The sequence below is a fragment of the Gymnogyps californianus genome, chromosome 7, assembly GCF_018139145.2.
Source record: "Gymnogyps californianus isolate 813 chromosome 7, ASM1813914v2, whole genome shotgun sequence".
In the NCBI taxonomy this organism is placed as follows: domain Eukaryota; kingdom Metazoa; phylum Chordata; class Aves; order Accipitriformes; family Cathartidae; genus Gymnogyps; species Gymnogyps californianus.
The window spans coordinates 43,120,600-43,135,955 of record NC_059477.1 but is presented as its reverse complement, the minus strand read 5'-3'; the positions used below and the strand labels follow the sequence as shown (position 1 = coordinate 43,135,955).

General features: G+C 44.1%; 1 protein-coding gene across 1 annotated transcript in view; it reads right to left on the bottom strand.

Moving 5' to 3' along the window:
- Nucleotides 1-15,356, bottom strand: part of GALNT13 (polypeptide N-acetylgalactosaminyltransferase 13) — a 151,891-nt gene that overhangs the window by 55,335 nt on the left and 81,200 nt on the right. Inside the window, exons 5-8 of the mRNA XM_050899548.1 lie at nt 14,051-14,217; nt 12,539-12,746; nt 10,831-11,001; nt 2,584-2,701 (exon numbers count right to left, since the gene is read on the bottom strand). Of these exons, the coding sequence (XP_050755505.1) occupies nt 2,584-2,701; nt 10,831-11,001; nt 12,539-12,746; nt 14,051-14,217 (664 nt within the window). The remainder of the gene's footprint in view (nt 1-2,583; nt 2,702-10,830; nt 11,002-12,538; nt 12,747-14,050; nt 14,218-15,356) is intronic.

Below are 15,356 nucleotides of genomic sequence, written 5' to 3'. Positions count from 1 at the left end.
GCCTGGCATTTCCATGGTAATCTCCCGGCGCTGGAAGCACGTCATTTTATCTCTGTTCTTGACACCGTGCCCTCTTATTAGGCTGACGCACGTGTTCCAGGCTGGTAATGTTTCTTGAAGTTTAAGTGGGAAAATCTTCTGGAGACATAAAATAACGTTCTCTAATACGATGCCCCAAAATTCATGCGCTTCCTTCTCCTTGCTGCCCCCACCTCAGTCTTAACGAGTAAAAGAAGAATAATGGCAGAGCTGCTTCCCTGCTTTTATCACTAGGGCTTTCTGCGGAGAGCATGGCTAGTGTTGGTCTTCGTCTTTCCACGTATTTTGGACCGAGATTTTTAATTTAAAGCTGAAATTAAGATCTCATGACACTATTCTCACAAAATTTATGTAAGTTAAGCCCATCGCTGGCTTACTCACATAAGCATTGAAGAGAATTCAAGTCCAGTTTGAAACAGGACTCAAGCAACAATTACTTAGGGAAGGGGGGGGGGGGGGGGGGGGGGGGGGGGGGAAGAAAAACAAACCCTCCAAGTGTTATTATATATATATTATAGAAAGTATAGAAGCGCCCAGGAAGCAGAACCAGAGAAACTGTACCAAAGGCAGAGGTATCAGCTCAACCTCCACTACACATGACCGCAAACCCCACATCATCCCGACCAGGAGCTGGCTGACTCACGCCACGAATCCCGACAGGTTTCCCACGCAGCTGCCAAGAGCCGGAGCAGAACAGCAGAAGATGAAGACAGAACACCACCATTAAATTGCTAAACTTCTCAGGAAAGGTTTTCAAAATATATTAGCGTTATTGGAGCAAGAGTATGCATTAAGAATATCCTAGTTAGGGCATCTCTTTAGTGTATGCTGGAAGCCGAATACACGCTCACATGCTGCTCTCAGCAGAAGATCAAATGCTTTCTGCCAAAATGAATCTATTACGCCAGGGAGCGGGAAGAGGCCGTGGAATTGTAAATGATTTTATTCTGTTGGGCTTACAAGGCCTGACAGAAAAATGATCAATATTTGTATCTTTGTTAACAAAAACAGCCACTGCCAAAAGGAGCCCACGGAGAATCAGCTTCCATCTACTCGCCAATACAGAGTCTTAACACAAACCGGCTTGTTTGCCCCTTTGTATTAGAGTTGGTTTTTCAGGGATTACCATTTTTATGATGAAACCCCAGTGTTCTTCCAAAAGGAGAGTTAAGTATTTTAGACTCTTCGCTAATGAGAGCGGGACCTTTCCACAGTAATCACCCAAATTGGTCCTGCAAAAGTTTTTCTGTAAGTGATAAACACCAGCAATAACAAACGGCTTCGAGGTTCCCTCTGTCAGGGTTTAATGTGCAGCAGCAATTCTGATCTTAAAATTTCAATGAACTAGGTGAACTTCACTTTACAGAAATCACACACTCTGATACTCGGTGCAAAATGAACAGTAGTAATACGCAGATTTAGTCTATGAGAGGCACATACTGAACGCTTTAAAGCAGTGCTAGTCACTCTCTGCTCCATGGATCACTCCTGAAGACGTGAAAAACAAGCCTATTAACAGGCTTAAGTTAAAAATAAGCTCCTATATAGGGGCCTACATACATCCAAGGAACATTCTTAGGGGTCTATATACCAAAAAATGTTGAGATGCACTGATTTAAAACATTAACGCTCAGAAGAAGTAACTCTACCCTTTTATTTTACTGGAAAGTGAACGATTATAGTTATAGCAAATGGCCTGAAAATGCTTTCAAATTCTCAGCTGATCTTCTCTAGAAATACCTGCTTCACAAAAATCTTCAAAGTAGTTTCCGTCAATAGAAAACAGTCTACCAGCCCTGGCTGAAGACAAAAGACGAAAAACAAAAGGGAAGAAGGATATCCCCATGATGTGCTATGGGTACCAGACAGGCAGACCAGGGTTTATGTTGCATACTTACTTAAAATGCATAAATTGTGATACACCAGAGATGTTCAAAGTCATTTTCAACATCCTTTCTAACAATTACTTATCAGAAAATCAATTTTCCCATTTTCCTTTATGTCTGAAGGACAATTACTAAATGCATTTCACTCAAAGAGATTTTATTCTTGTCAGGGACAACATACCTATCCCCGGCAGAAACACAGTCACTTTTCTGCAGGATGTGAAATTTCTCTGCGAGCTCGGCTCTCACACAGAATAAAAATCCCAGCCAGAACTTGCAAGTTCATGATGACATACACTTTCAAAAACTTCTGTTAAAACATATATTTGAATTTATTTTTTTTTACACTATACAAATTTATATCTTTTTTATGTCAGTTAGCATTTGCACTAGCTGACAGAAAGCCACGTTTCTTTTATAAAGGTATTACTAAAATATGTATTATTTTGAAAGTGTAAAAATTTCCAAACAGTAATAAAATGTTTCATGCAGTAAAAAGGACCAAAATACTATAATGAGGCATCCCCAAATATCTTGAGAATTTAAATTAACCCATGACTTGCATGACAGCTAAAGCAGAAGTGCCCTGCCCGCAGCGTAGGAACCGTTACAGCACAACTACGTTTGTCGACAGAAAATGAAGGAAAACGGCAATTACCCTAAAAGACATTTCAAGATTCTCGCCACCCCAGATATCCATTCCTGCATCGTAAGTTCCTATCTCTTCAAAGTAGTTTCTGTCAATAGAAAATAGGCCACCAGCCATAGTAGGGGTCCTAGTTGAAAACAAACAGAAAAGAAAAAAAAAAAAAGAGGAAAAAGAAAAGAAAAAATACCTTTTGAAAGACACTGTGGAATTTATTAAGTGACACTACAGTACATTTCACTACCTCAGACATTTTGACTACAAATATATTCTACGTACAGCAACTTAAATATAAACTACTAACAATAATAATACGGTTTCGACTGCATACTCTGTGCGCTCGCCTTTCGGGCAGAGCTCCCCCCGAAGCCGACGAGAGCGCTGCCCGAGTGCGCACGGCAGGAGTGCTTCCTACCCACAAAATCATATTTCCATAGATTATTTCAGGAGCATTGTAATGGTAAAGTGGATGGAATTTTGGCCTTCTGCATCCAGAACAGCAGTTCAAATCCAATCTGAGATGCTTAGTGAAGAGAGTTTAATGCCGCAGCTTTGCCTTAGAGGGAGGCTAAATGTGCATAAAATTACCAGGCATAATCTCTCTTAACAGGATTATAAATCCTTACAACAGGCAAATCCAGTCAGAGTGCAACTTCTCTTTGTGTAAAGATGTCCTATTTCCCCGTAAATATCTGCTCTCTGTTTTTTCAGCGTTTGAAGTCGACACGAAATGAAAGATGCTCACCCCAGCTAGCAGGAACACGGCTCTGAGTGTGCACCCACCGAACCCCAGCTCTCTCTTACAGGGCGTACGGTGCAGACACACAAACCCCAGTGCACAGCTACAGGGGCGCCCCAAGCACGGGGTTTAAGCCCAGATGTGGCCCTGCAGATGTTGCCGCTGGAGCTGCGCCCCAGCCCCGTGCCGCAGGCGTCCCCGGCAGCCCCCCTGCCCCAAAGCAGCAGAGCTCAGTGTGGGGTGACAGCACCCACACCCAGCGACGGACGGGCTTTGGTGTAAGGAGTTTGCTGAGGTCTCAGCATCCCCACACCTACGGGCTTTGCTGGGTGAGGACCTCCGGGCACGTTAACGTAGCTGCGGATCAAGCCTTGCCGGTCAAGTATCAGCCACGGTTCTGTCCTCAGCTTCAAAAACAACTGCAAAGTGGGCGAGACTGGATTTTGAAAATGCATAACCTAGCGCTAGCTCAATGCGTACAACCGCACACAAACACGCCAGTAACTACGGCCTGTCTGCAAAGGATTCGGTCACAAAAATGAACTCGTTCGTTCCATCATTTTATTTAGTAAACTGCTCGTGAAGACCGCTAGGAATATCCTATACTCAGTGGCCAGATTAGGCACCAGCCTCTGTTCCCTGCATCTGTGCAAGTGCAACACCTCCAGCATCAGCACTTCTGCCCATCTAAAGCTCGGCTTCCGCGAGAGCTCCTGCGTTTGGAGACGGCCTCACGCAAACACTGATGATATAAAGCAAGCTCCTAGAATTTTTCCAAAAAGCAAGCCAACAGCAACAAAACGGTTCATGTGCAATGCAGGAAAAAGCTGGAAGAGGGGCTTCACAGGTGCTCCCACCCGTGGCCGAACCTGAATTGCTTGGGCATTTCTCAGATCTTCCTTGAGTAGCTTTTGTAGGTACTGCATGCAACATGAATCGGCTAATGCACACCCCTATTTGCACGCACAATTACTGTGTTACGTTGTGGGTTAGTGTGGGTGTTACACACACACACACACACACAGAGTGCAGACACTCAGACCTGCAGGGACAGTGCTGTGCTGCACACAGCTTTGCCCGTGGTGGCACTGGACACAGTCCCGGCAGTGAGGAGTCCTCACTTACTCTTAAACTCAACAAATCCAGGTAGTTTGCCTGCTGCACAATTATTTCCTCTTCTGCCAGCCCTGACTATCATTACTCCCAGAAAAAAAAGCAGTTTAGCAATGAAATAATACCGGACCCTGCGTTTACCAACACTTCATTTCTATTCTTCTCCCTGTGCTCTCAGCACCGAAAGCTCAGTTAATTAACTGTCTGTCATTTGGACAGGGCTAAACCTTCCCAGGTTTGAAAGCCGCTTTGCTGCCCTCAGCCTTGCTGGGTTTGTGCCACAAACAATACTGCTGGCCCCCTGAGCTACGCTGCAAGCAAGCGGAGCAGATGGGAACGGCCGGGTGGTGTGACCCTCCACCTGACTGGCATCACGAAAGTTAAATACCATCTAGGACGGGGAGCACAAAAGAAAGCTGACTCTGAAATCTTTCTGAATTGAACTGGGTTTGTGCCAGATGATTACCAACGCAAAAATGTTATATTTAAAAGAAATTTCTACTATGGGTTACCTAGAAACTCTGGAAGTCTATGCAAAACTATTCACGCTGACACCAAAAGCTGCGTCAGTACTTGGTTTACTCACCCACCTGACGACTGGCCAAGTTCCCACAGGACTCACAGCGACTCAAAAAAACCGTTTTGATGAGCCGTGCCCAGCTCTGGGTGAACAAACCTCAGCTCCCACCCGCCCTCAGCTCCCTTCCTCGCTAACCTTACTGAAGTGAGGAGTGCCGCTGGTTTCAGGCAAATAAAATCAGCCCCACTCCTCTGTCTGCAACAGAAACCCTCATCCTCTGCCTCCTCTCCTTCTTCTTCCTCCTTTCACTTCTGCCCCTGGAGGAAGACAGCCTTTGCTAGAACGGTACAAAATTTCCCATTTTTGCAAAGAGTCAGCCTTAAGCGATTTTTGAATGATGCAACTGAACTGTACACACAGATCTGGATTCTTCTGCAATGTCATCAGCAACTGTTTACGAAAAAACAAACAGTGTTTCCCTATTAACCCACTAACTGAAATTGGAAGTGCTGAGTTTCATGTCGTAAAATGTAAGTAACTATGCGCCAATATATGCCACAGATTCTCAAATAACTGAAACGCAGCAGGCAGGACTATTCTCTGTTATGTAAATTTAATGTTACACAAACAGATCTGCAGAGCTCTCACTGTAAAACCAGCTGAAACAGTAATATTAGAAAGAGTAAGGGTTCCCACAGGTTTTTTCTCAGCTTTGCACCTATTAGCTATATTTTGCCTACGTCGAGTCATACTAACAACTACAGTAATATGTTATGATTAACTCTAATCATCATTCAAACCCACTTTTAATTTTATTTTGGAGATAACGTCTGCTTCTCATTTCTGCAATTATTAGCAGCAAGCAGGATTCCCATTCCTGTACCTGCACCGTTGCCTTCCCATAAGAGGAGCTGCACAGCATAAGGGCATCGCAGTAACCCGGGGTTTGCTGCATCCCACCGATCCCTCAAACCCAGCCCAGCACGCCGTGCCGGGGAGGGAAAGCGAGGAGGGGGTGGCACGGAGCCGGTCCCGAGGGGACTCCAGCCCCTGCCGTGGCCGGGGATGCTCAGGCCAGGTCCCCCAGGCTGGGAGCTCCCCAAAGCCACGTAACGTCACCTCACCCCGCGTCCTCCAACCTCCCCGTCCCGCGCATCTGCTCAAAGGGGTCCGACAGCCACAACGGTAACACCGCTAACGAACAACACTGCCAGTTATATAGCTTGCAATCAGGTTTTTACACCAGTTTCCAATACTGCTGTCCATCACCCAGGCAGCATTCATTGTAGTCAACTCTAAGTTTAATCAGCCGTAACAAGAAGAAGATAAATAAAATATGCTTTTAATATTTGATCTTGTATTTTTCCTCTCATAGTAACTAATTTATACTTGAGAAGAGATTTTCCGGAACAAAATATATATTTTTTTAGTATTTACAATACTAGCCTGCAGTGTCTTCAGCTTAAAAAAATTAAGGGCAAGCATGGAAATATCCATAGAAATGTGCTGTGGAGAGACTGTAACTGCCCAGCACAGAAACACTTTATGTTTTTAATACTGTAGATGTAAGAAGACAAGACACTTGTAAACTGATCTTAGCGCAGAGAAGTCTATGGCCGCAGGCAAAATTGCAGAAGGAGAAATTAGTTCACTTAAAGACAAAGGATGTCCTGCAAGGTACAAATATTGCGCAAGGATTTTTCAGTGGAAAAAGAAGAATGAAAGGTTTAGCAAGACCATTGGCTTTAGCTGGCACCACCCATGAACATTTACCACTGAACCAGGCCACACCTGAGAACTGCACTGCCCAGAAATCTCTGTTTCCGTAATTCCCGGATCTACCCACATCCACCAGATCATCTGCAGGAAGCTTTAGCTTTAAGCTCCACCTCTGCCCGGGGCGACCATCCAGGTTTTGCTCCCAGAAAGTTCCCTCTGGGAACAGAAACGGGCTTTGCACTTGAAATAACACATTTTGACAAGGTCTAATCGCTTACAAAGTTTACAAAGCTGGAGGTGACTCCAGTGACAGTGGAAGTTACAGTATTTACACTATATGGAACCAAGGTAAAGTCCCGAGGTGCATCAGAACAGCAAAGAATAGCCTTTGCTGTTCAGACAAAAGAAAATACATATATAGCCACTGACACGAGTCCTTGGGGGTTGCTGCACCTTCACAGTAAGGAACGTACCCCTAAAGCAACGCCTGGAAGCCCCTCCACGGCTCAGGTAACATTTGCACTCAAAGCCGCAGTTCGTATTTGATTTCTGCACATACACCTGAAAAAATATGTTTCAGCTGATTCTAGCGAACCTCACAGACTGAAATACTTGTCTTGACCAGCTCTGTCTCCAGGAACAACCTTTTCTTCAGGGATTTCTTCTAAACGTCCCCTTCCTATTCTCACTCTATAGTTTCAGTTCTAGCAAAGACACCTCACGAACCGAAAGCTCCCTGATGGTATTTTTGCTTCTGATCACCGTACATGTAAAAAAATTGTAAGCGCGTTTAAAAAAAACTCCCCCGAAATCCCAGTATCTGATGACCACTGACTTCTATCCTCTCTTCCCCCGGGATGGGGAGTACCAAGAGGGGGTCAGGGCGGAGGTGGCACGACCTGCTGCCCGCTGCCCAGGACAACTACCCATCGTCGGCGCTGCCCACCTTCATCTGCCACCTTTACGCACTGGGAGCGTTTGCAGACTGGGAAGGCTTTTGCTGCCTTCACAAAACCTGCGATTCCTTGGGTGAGAGTTACCATTTTAGACTCTTCTGGGAAAGGTTAGGCTATCATGGTGTTGACCTGGAGAAAACGAGGTAAGGAAGAAAATGAGAACAGAAGGGATGTCAGACTGGGGTTTAAGAACCAGAAGAAGAAAATAAGGGGCAAACGTGGTAGGGACTAGTGTGTGAAGAGCAGGAATAGCATCCACGTACAGATCTCGGATCAGAACCCCGTCTGTCCAAGGCAAGGCATCACTAATCAGTGTGAGAGGCACCTACGAATCCCCACCGTTCTGTTTGCTAAAAACATGACAAACAAGCCAACTTCTCTAATGGGTGTCGGTAAGAAAACTCTTTTACAGCTGTACTGCATGACCACTAGCTGTGGGGTTTGAACAGCAGAGTCACTGCATTAATTAACCTTTTCCCACTAAACCTAGAGATTCCAGCAAAGGCAGATGTTTCAGTTGACTCAAATATCTAACTCAGGAATTTAGCAGTTCCCTTAACTCCCTAGGCAAACAAGCAAGCGGCGTTTCACATCTACGAACTAGAAAGGATCAGGCACCCTCTTCTGAGGGTACAGCACCTTCTGCCTTTAACTTCACTGGGCTTAATGGTCACAGCGTATGCGATGGCTGAACTCCGTTCCTACCGACTAGCAAGCTCTTATCAGTAAGCGATCCTGATCTTTTCCATCAAAATAGTTATGCAATAATACAAATCATACATAAACAATAAGTTGTATATCAAACAATTCACAGGTTGAAAATGTATGCATTATGATTTTAAATCTAAAAAGCAAAGGTAGGAATTTATCAATGTTATTATGGAAGATAAATATGTTGAGTAAAACTTTTGTCAATTACGTGGATTTTTAATGCAACAAAAAGCAGAATTTGAGTGCAATGGTTATATTATGCATACATGCAAAGAAACATGTAAGCCAATGATGTTTATATATTCTATACTTATTCCATTGATTACAAAGAAAAAATGTGAATAAAGACATTCAATCTACATGAGACTGAAATAATGGTACAGAATACGGAAAGCAACATGGAACAACAACAAAAAAAATGAACTCACCGATTTGTTTCTAAATTTTTGACATGGGTTAGGCTTTTCTTTATTTTTATCCCCCCATTTTTTGAATATGCAGGTGGCAGCAGCTGCCAAAACCGTTCTTAACTTAGCTGAAATATTACACTCTCTCTCTTTGGATGCAGAATTTGTGATTGTGTTTCTGACACCTCAGGACTGATTTACTGCCGCAGTCTCTTGGACTGCTTTTGATAAGCGTTTGGAAATAACCAGCTAGCGCCGAAAGCAGCTGATGACTTACTAAATGTTGTTTCCTAGAGGAAGGCCGTTATACCCGGGCAGCTCCACGGCTCACTTGCTTTGCTGCTTCCCAGGGAAAACGAAACAGGGAGCCCCTTCTTCTGACACCGAAGAGACTGAAATGCCTCCACTATGCGGTCAGAGAGGGCATCTGTATGTCTAAACGCCGACACTTTGGTCCTAAGCCAGCACAATTACACACCCTCAGAGCCGCCTCTTCACTCTAAGGCACTTGCGTAAGTGATAATTATGGGACACGTGGCACTTGGCATTAACCTCTGACTCCTTCACCCACGCTCTGCTCACTAACACCCATCTCACCAGGAGAATCCCACAAAGCCCAGACAATCACCAGCTAAAAGCTGGAGGGGGAAAAAAGAAAAAAAGAAAAAAAAAAAAAAAAAAAAGCTATTTTTTTGTTTTAATAATTTTAAGAGTCAATTACACGTCTGATTCTGGATTAACTTTAAGTACTACTCCTCTTCAAGATAAGGAAATAAGAACTGGGATTTGCATTTCTTTGAAAGCTCCCTGTGTCTGTGAAGTGATTCGGCACGGGAGAGACGAGATGAACAGAGCGCAGCGAGTGACACGGTGGGAGCAGAGCAGCCAGCGCCGCGTGAGGCTCTGCAGCTCGTTAGGATAATTAACTCTACCAATTTTAACGCACACCTCAGCTTTAATGAAATAGCTGCTGGCAGGCTTCACAGCTGAGTGATAATATCTTAGATCATGAGAAGAACAGTTCTCTGGACTCAAGCATAGCTTCGTCCCCCTTCTGCTAACGCCAGGGTCCGCTCCTGCTCCCGGGGACCCTGCTTGCTTTTCCTGATTTCCTGAGAACGAAACCTAAAAAAAATCCAGCCCTTCCCTGACTCCAGGCTTTGAAGGACAAAAAAGGACAGGGTTTGGCCATTTTCTGGCATAAGGAATTCTGAAAGGCTTTTCTTCGCCCATCCACTGCCTTACCTGGAAGTGTTTCGCAAAGCTGCGCTGTGACTGCTGTCCCCTGAGTTGGCTCTCCCTTTATCTGCCTGTTGCACACAATCGGGGGTATGCAGGACTGGAATTCTGTCCACTTCATCATGTCTCTCAGACCGGTTTGAAACCATTACATCCACTTGTGAAAGCTGCTTTTTTTTTTTTTCTTTTTTTTTTTAACTTTTCATGAAGACCACAGAAGCTATTAGAGCTGAGCAAATAACCCATTGCAAGTAATTTATTCAATTTGTTCTGTTTCAGCTTCATTTAAAATTTTTCTAGAGGTTTTGTTACAGTCCGTGGTTTGAGCAATTAAATGAAAGAGGTCAGGAATGATCACGGGAATTCAGGACATACTCTTAGATCATTTTTGACTCAGTGTGCACAGTCATCAATTTTATTTTCTAGGCAATAAAAGCATGCATTTTAAGTGCAAATGATCATAACCGAATACTTGGGTTCAATGTTCAAAAACGTGTATTTCTGAAATATGTTCTAATATTTGCCTTAAATTATGAAAAAACCAGTAACATCTGTAAACACAAGGTCAACAGGCTACTTGCAGAAAACAAATGTAGAGGGAACTTAAAAAGCAGGTAGTATTTTGAATTACTGAATGTTGAAAAGCAGATATAAATGAGTTTCCTCAGCTCTGATAACTGCATTGCAGCATTAAGGATAGGTCAGATTTTGGTCTTCTCTACCCTGAACGGTGTGCCACAACTGCCTGACATGCGTTCTCTGATACTGCAGCAAAATCTTAGGTATTAAGCATTATTATCTACATAAACAAGTACACAGTAGAGCCAAATAGCATAGTACTCTTGATTCACTCACCTTACAGGCAAGGTCCTGTCTCCTTTCCTCCTGTCCATCTCTCTCTGGGGAACGGGATACCAGCGAAAGTTCAGTTTCCAGTTAAACCCTCCGTAAGTCATATCGGATCCAGCCATGTATTCAAATGTGTCATCGCTGATCACATCAATAATTGGGCAGACAACAGTTTTCCTGTAAAAAAAAAAATCAGCTTTTTTTAAACAAAATATTTTTTCATGTCAGTATGCTGAATACTGCACTTATTTGGAGGCTTCTCTGCATAAAACCCCATTTACCACCGCTCCGCGCGGGTCTTCTCTTCCAGCAACGAGGCCGTGCAAAATTCCCCTTTTCTGCTGCCTGCCAGCGTTTTGGACAGGCTGACTCCTCGCTGCGCTCCCAGGAGCTGAAAGGTGCCAGCACCCAACCCTGCCCGGGGCTCCCGCTCCTCTGCCAGATCCCCTCCGAAGGGCCGGAGCGACAGCCGCACGCCTCACCCCAGCCGCACGAACTACGCCGTCCGGATAAATTCTCCTCCTTGTTCCTTACACGGCATGCAGTTTTCCCGTATGCCTTTCTAAGACTGGCAGCGTCGGGACAAACACAACAGAGGCTATTTTCGCTCGTGGCTGCGGGGCGTGAGCAGCGCTGGGTTTATTCACACGTGCGTGCAAGGCGTTTCGTAAATGAGAACAAAGCCCGTCTCCCACCTGCGCACTTGGGCAGGCTGGTGCTGCCCACGCGTGCGCGGCCGCTCCTCCGTCGAGCAGGGCAAGGACCTCGGCTGCTGCAACACTGCTAGGGAGGGCAGCGCGGTTTTCGGGCCTCGCTTGCAGGGCCTTTTAGGCACTTATGCACAAAATAAGGGGGAAATTGCATCACCTACTGCAAAAAAAAAAAAGAAAAAAGAAAAAAGAAAAAGAAAAAAAAGGAAAAAAAAAAAAAAAAAAAAGAAAAAAGAAAAAAGAAAAAGAAAAAAGGAAAAAAAAAAGAAAAAAGAAAAAAAAAAAAAAAAAAAGAAAAAAGAAAAAAAGAAAAAAGAAAAAAAAAGAAAAAAGAAAAAAGAAAAAAAGAAAAAAGAAAAAAGAAAAAAGAAAAAAAAAAAAAAAAGAAAAAAGAAAAAAGAAAAAAGAAAAAAAAAAAAAAAAAAAGAAAAAAGAAAAAAGAAAAAAAGAAAAAAGAGGGAAAAAAGAAAAAAGGAGGGGAAAAAAGAAAAAAGGAGGGGAAAAAAGAAAAAAGGAGGGGAAAAAAGAAAAAAAGGAGGGGAAAAAAAGAAAAAAGGAGGGGAAAAAAAGAAAAAAGGGAAAAAAGAAAAGAGAAAAAAAAAAGAGTGCAAATTTCAGAGCATCACACAGACAAAAAGTCGTGCCTGGTAAAAAGAAGGGAGACAGATGGCCATCAGGGTGGGAGAGACCTAGACCTTGCGAAAGTAAATGGCACAAGCTGCTATCATTGCTGGCATTATTAGTCTTACTGTCAGCAACAGAAATCCTGCTGTGAGAATCAAAAGCTTATCACATATTTATTTAGAAATTAGATTTGGATACAAATGTTAGAGAATGCTCTATCTTCCTGATAAATTTATTAAATAAATAAATAAATAAAACCTTCATTTTCAGCTCAATGAGTTGTTTGCACGTCTCTTTTTGAGCAGCGCGGTGAAACCAAGGCACGGCCCAGAGGCAGGAGGCAGGTCCCCTGCCCCCGGCGCCAGGAGAGCCACCCTTACCTGTCCTCCTTTATCCTGGCCAGCAGCGGCTCGAGCCAGCCCAGGGTGCACTCGCAGTGCGCGTCCAGGAACGTGATCACCTGCCCTTTCGAGGCTGCTGCCCCTCGGAGCCGCGCGCGGATCAGCCCTGACCTCTGCTCCATCCGAATGATTTTTACGGAGACTTCCAGATTTTTCACATAATTCTCTAATGAGGCCTTCAAAAACTCTGCCAAAGATAATTGGGGAGAAAAAAAAACAAAACAAAAAAAAACAAACCAGAAGAAAAACATTATTTTTAGCTAGGTTCAGCAACTGCCGAGGACTCCAAATATAACCGCAGAGTTTATGCGTCATGCTCGGCCCTCCGAGGACTGCCATGCACGAACGCTGCTGTAACACGGGAAACGCATTTTGACATATTTAGAGTTTTTCCGAAGACTGAGAGCTGAGCTATGGAGGTTCCCACTGGCGCTCTGTTCACTGCAGCCACGCAGCAAACAGCCCGTGCATACACACACATCTGCCGGAGCACCTCATGAAAATACCACAGAAATTTTAAATTAGTCATGATCCATTTCCTTGAGATAAACCAGCAATCAACAGTGAGTGCAAAATGATTACACTTTTGCTAATTTGTCTATGGTTAAATACAAATACGGCTATTTTTGATGAATTTCACCATTTGAGCCCTTTAGGAATCCAAACCTTTGCTTTTAGGAAAAATTGTAGTTCCTTGGGCTAAAGTCTTCCTCCACCTTCTGGCACAGAGAAACATCAAGCCTACTTGTTTTCTGAAGCAGGGAAATCCAGGAGAGTAACCAGAGTTTAGTTAATGCTACATGGGGCACAAATAAAGGATGGCTTAGCTTCCATCCTCTGTCTTTTGAAGAGTTGCAGCTACATCTTATATTTGCCATTGTATACATTTGGCTGCTCCAGGAAAATTTATCATTCCATTGATTCCATTTATAGAATGTAATGTGATTCCTTTTCCAGGTAATATCAGTTTCACATGCAGGCAGTTTTCTTTCTAAACCCTGGGTTTAAGAAAAAGAGAAAAAAAAAAAAAAAGAAAAAGAAAAAAGCCAAGACCAGAAGAAATGAACCACAAAGATTAGCACTACAAGGAAATGGGCTCAGTGTGGCTATTCAGGAAAATCTGAAACGCGGAACGGGGCGGGTTGAGAGACAGCAAGAGAGAGATGTGGAAAAGGACTGCCTTTACAGTAATAGGAAATGACAAACCACAGTGCAAAAAAAGCACTGATGGAATTCTGGATAGGCGCCCTGTACATAAGACTTACAACCTGACAACCGACCTTCGCCTCTGTTACTATCGGTAAGTGTACTTCAGCTCGGCCCAGACCTACGAGAGCCCATTTGCTGCTGGCCCCGGCAGCCATCGGAGACCCTTGGCGAGGGATGCAGGTCCGGCTCAGCGCCGACGAACGGGCATGCCCTTTCTGCGGCATCCTCCAACGCGACGCTAAAGCAACAGGCGGACCGGGAGTCCTCTCTCCCAAAGCCTACCTCTCTCACTGGCGTCGTCCACCAGGATGATTTCAGAAAGCAGGCGGTGGGGCGAGCGGTTTATGACGCTGTACACCGTCCGAAGCAGAGTACTCCAGGCTTCGTTGTGAAACACAATGACTACGCTGGTGTTCGGCAGTTCGTCGGGATAGACTTTCGTCTTGCACCTGCCAAAAAATACAGAAAAAACACAGAAGGAAAGGGGGAGGTTAATCTTTAAGAAAAACTGAAAGAGCTCTATCAACGGGACAGCCTGGAAAAAGGGCTTCGAGCCTGTTGAGCAGGATACATCTCAAACCGGTTGCTGATCTCTTCTAGCTCCCAAGCCAGAAGCCCAAAGGCAGAGGGGAGTTCAAATTCTGTTTTCTTGCTAAGAAAACACGGCAGAGTATCCAGAGGAATGTGCGCCGCCGCATTCACAGCTCCCTCGGACGCCAGCTCTCCTCGTTCCCACGTGGTACGCCGAGAAATCAGCATCCAGCAGCCTCAGCGTCAACACGTCCTGACACCGCAAACAGAAAACTCTTAGCTGCACGCAGGACGTGGGGCAATTAATATAAAGTGTATCGAGTGGTTACAGTCAGGGTCAAGTAAGTCTTTTAGCGTGACAAATCCCGAATTCTATGGTTTAAAGTGCACAGGCCTCCGAGACCTTCCCATCTTTGGTGGTTTCTCAAAAAGAAGAAAAAAAATTACTATTTTCTAGAACATTCTATATGCCCATTCAATGGAAGAATGAGAGGTCAATAAATTCACCTGTTTTTGGAAAACGTAGAAAATAAGGCAAAGTGAGCAACAGATACCACAAGCTGTTTGCTTGTTACAAAAGACAACCCAAAACTCTGCATATTTGTCCCAGATCTTGGACACACTTCAAAAATACAAACACGCCTACATCGACCTGTCAACACAGGTTCAAGCCACGTCACTTAAACACACCGAATATGGATCCTTAACCATTGTGACTTAAAATAATTTGCACTTTTTTTTTTTTTTTTTACTATTTCGCTATTGTATGATTTTCTGGCTCTCGTGTTCCCACTGGGACCCTGGCTGACGGAAGCCCTTCCAGAAGGGGCAGGTGAGCGTGTACGTACGTTCTTCAGCAGTGGCACACACACACACACACACACACACACACACACACACACACAGAGGCGAACTGAACTGCGTGTGAAGTGAGAAGAAATCAGGTATAGCTTTTTAGCACGTCTTCTCTGTAATACCACAAATGTGAAGCTTCCCGAAAAAATTCTAAATTAGGCAGTTATCCATTAGCATTTACATACCCTATATTCTCTGACTG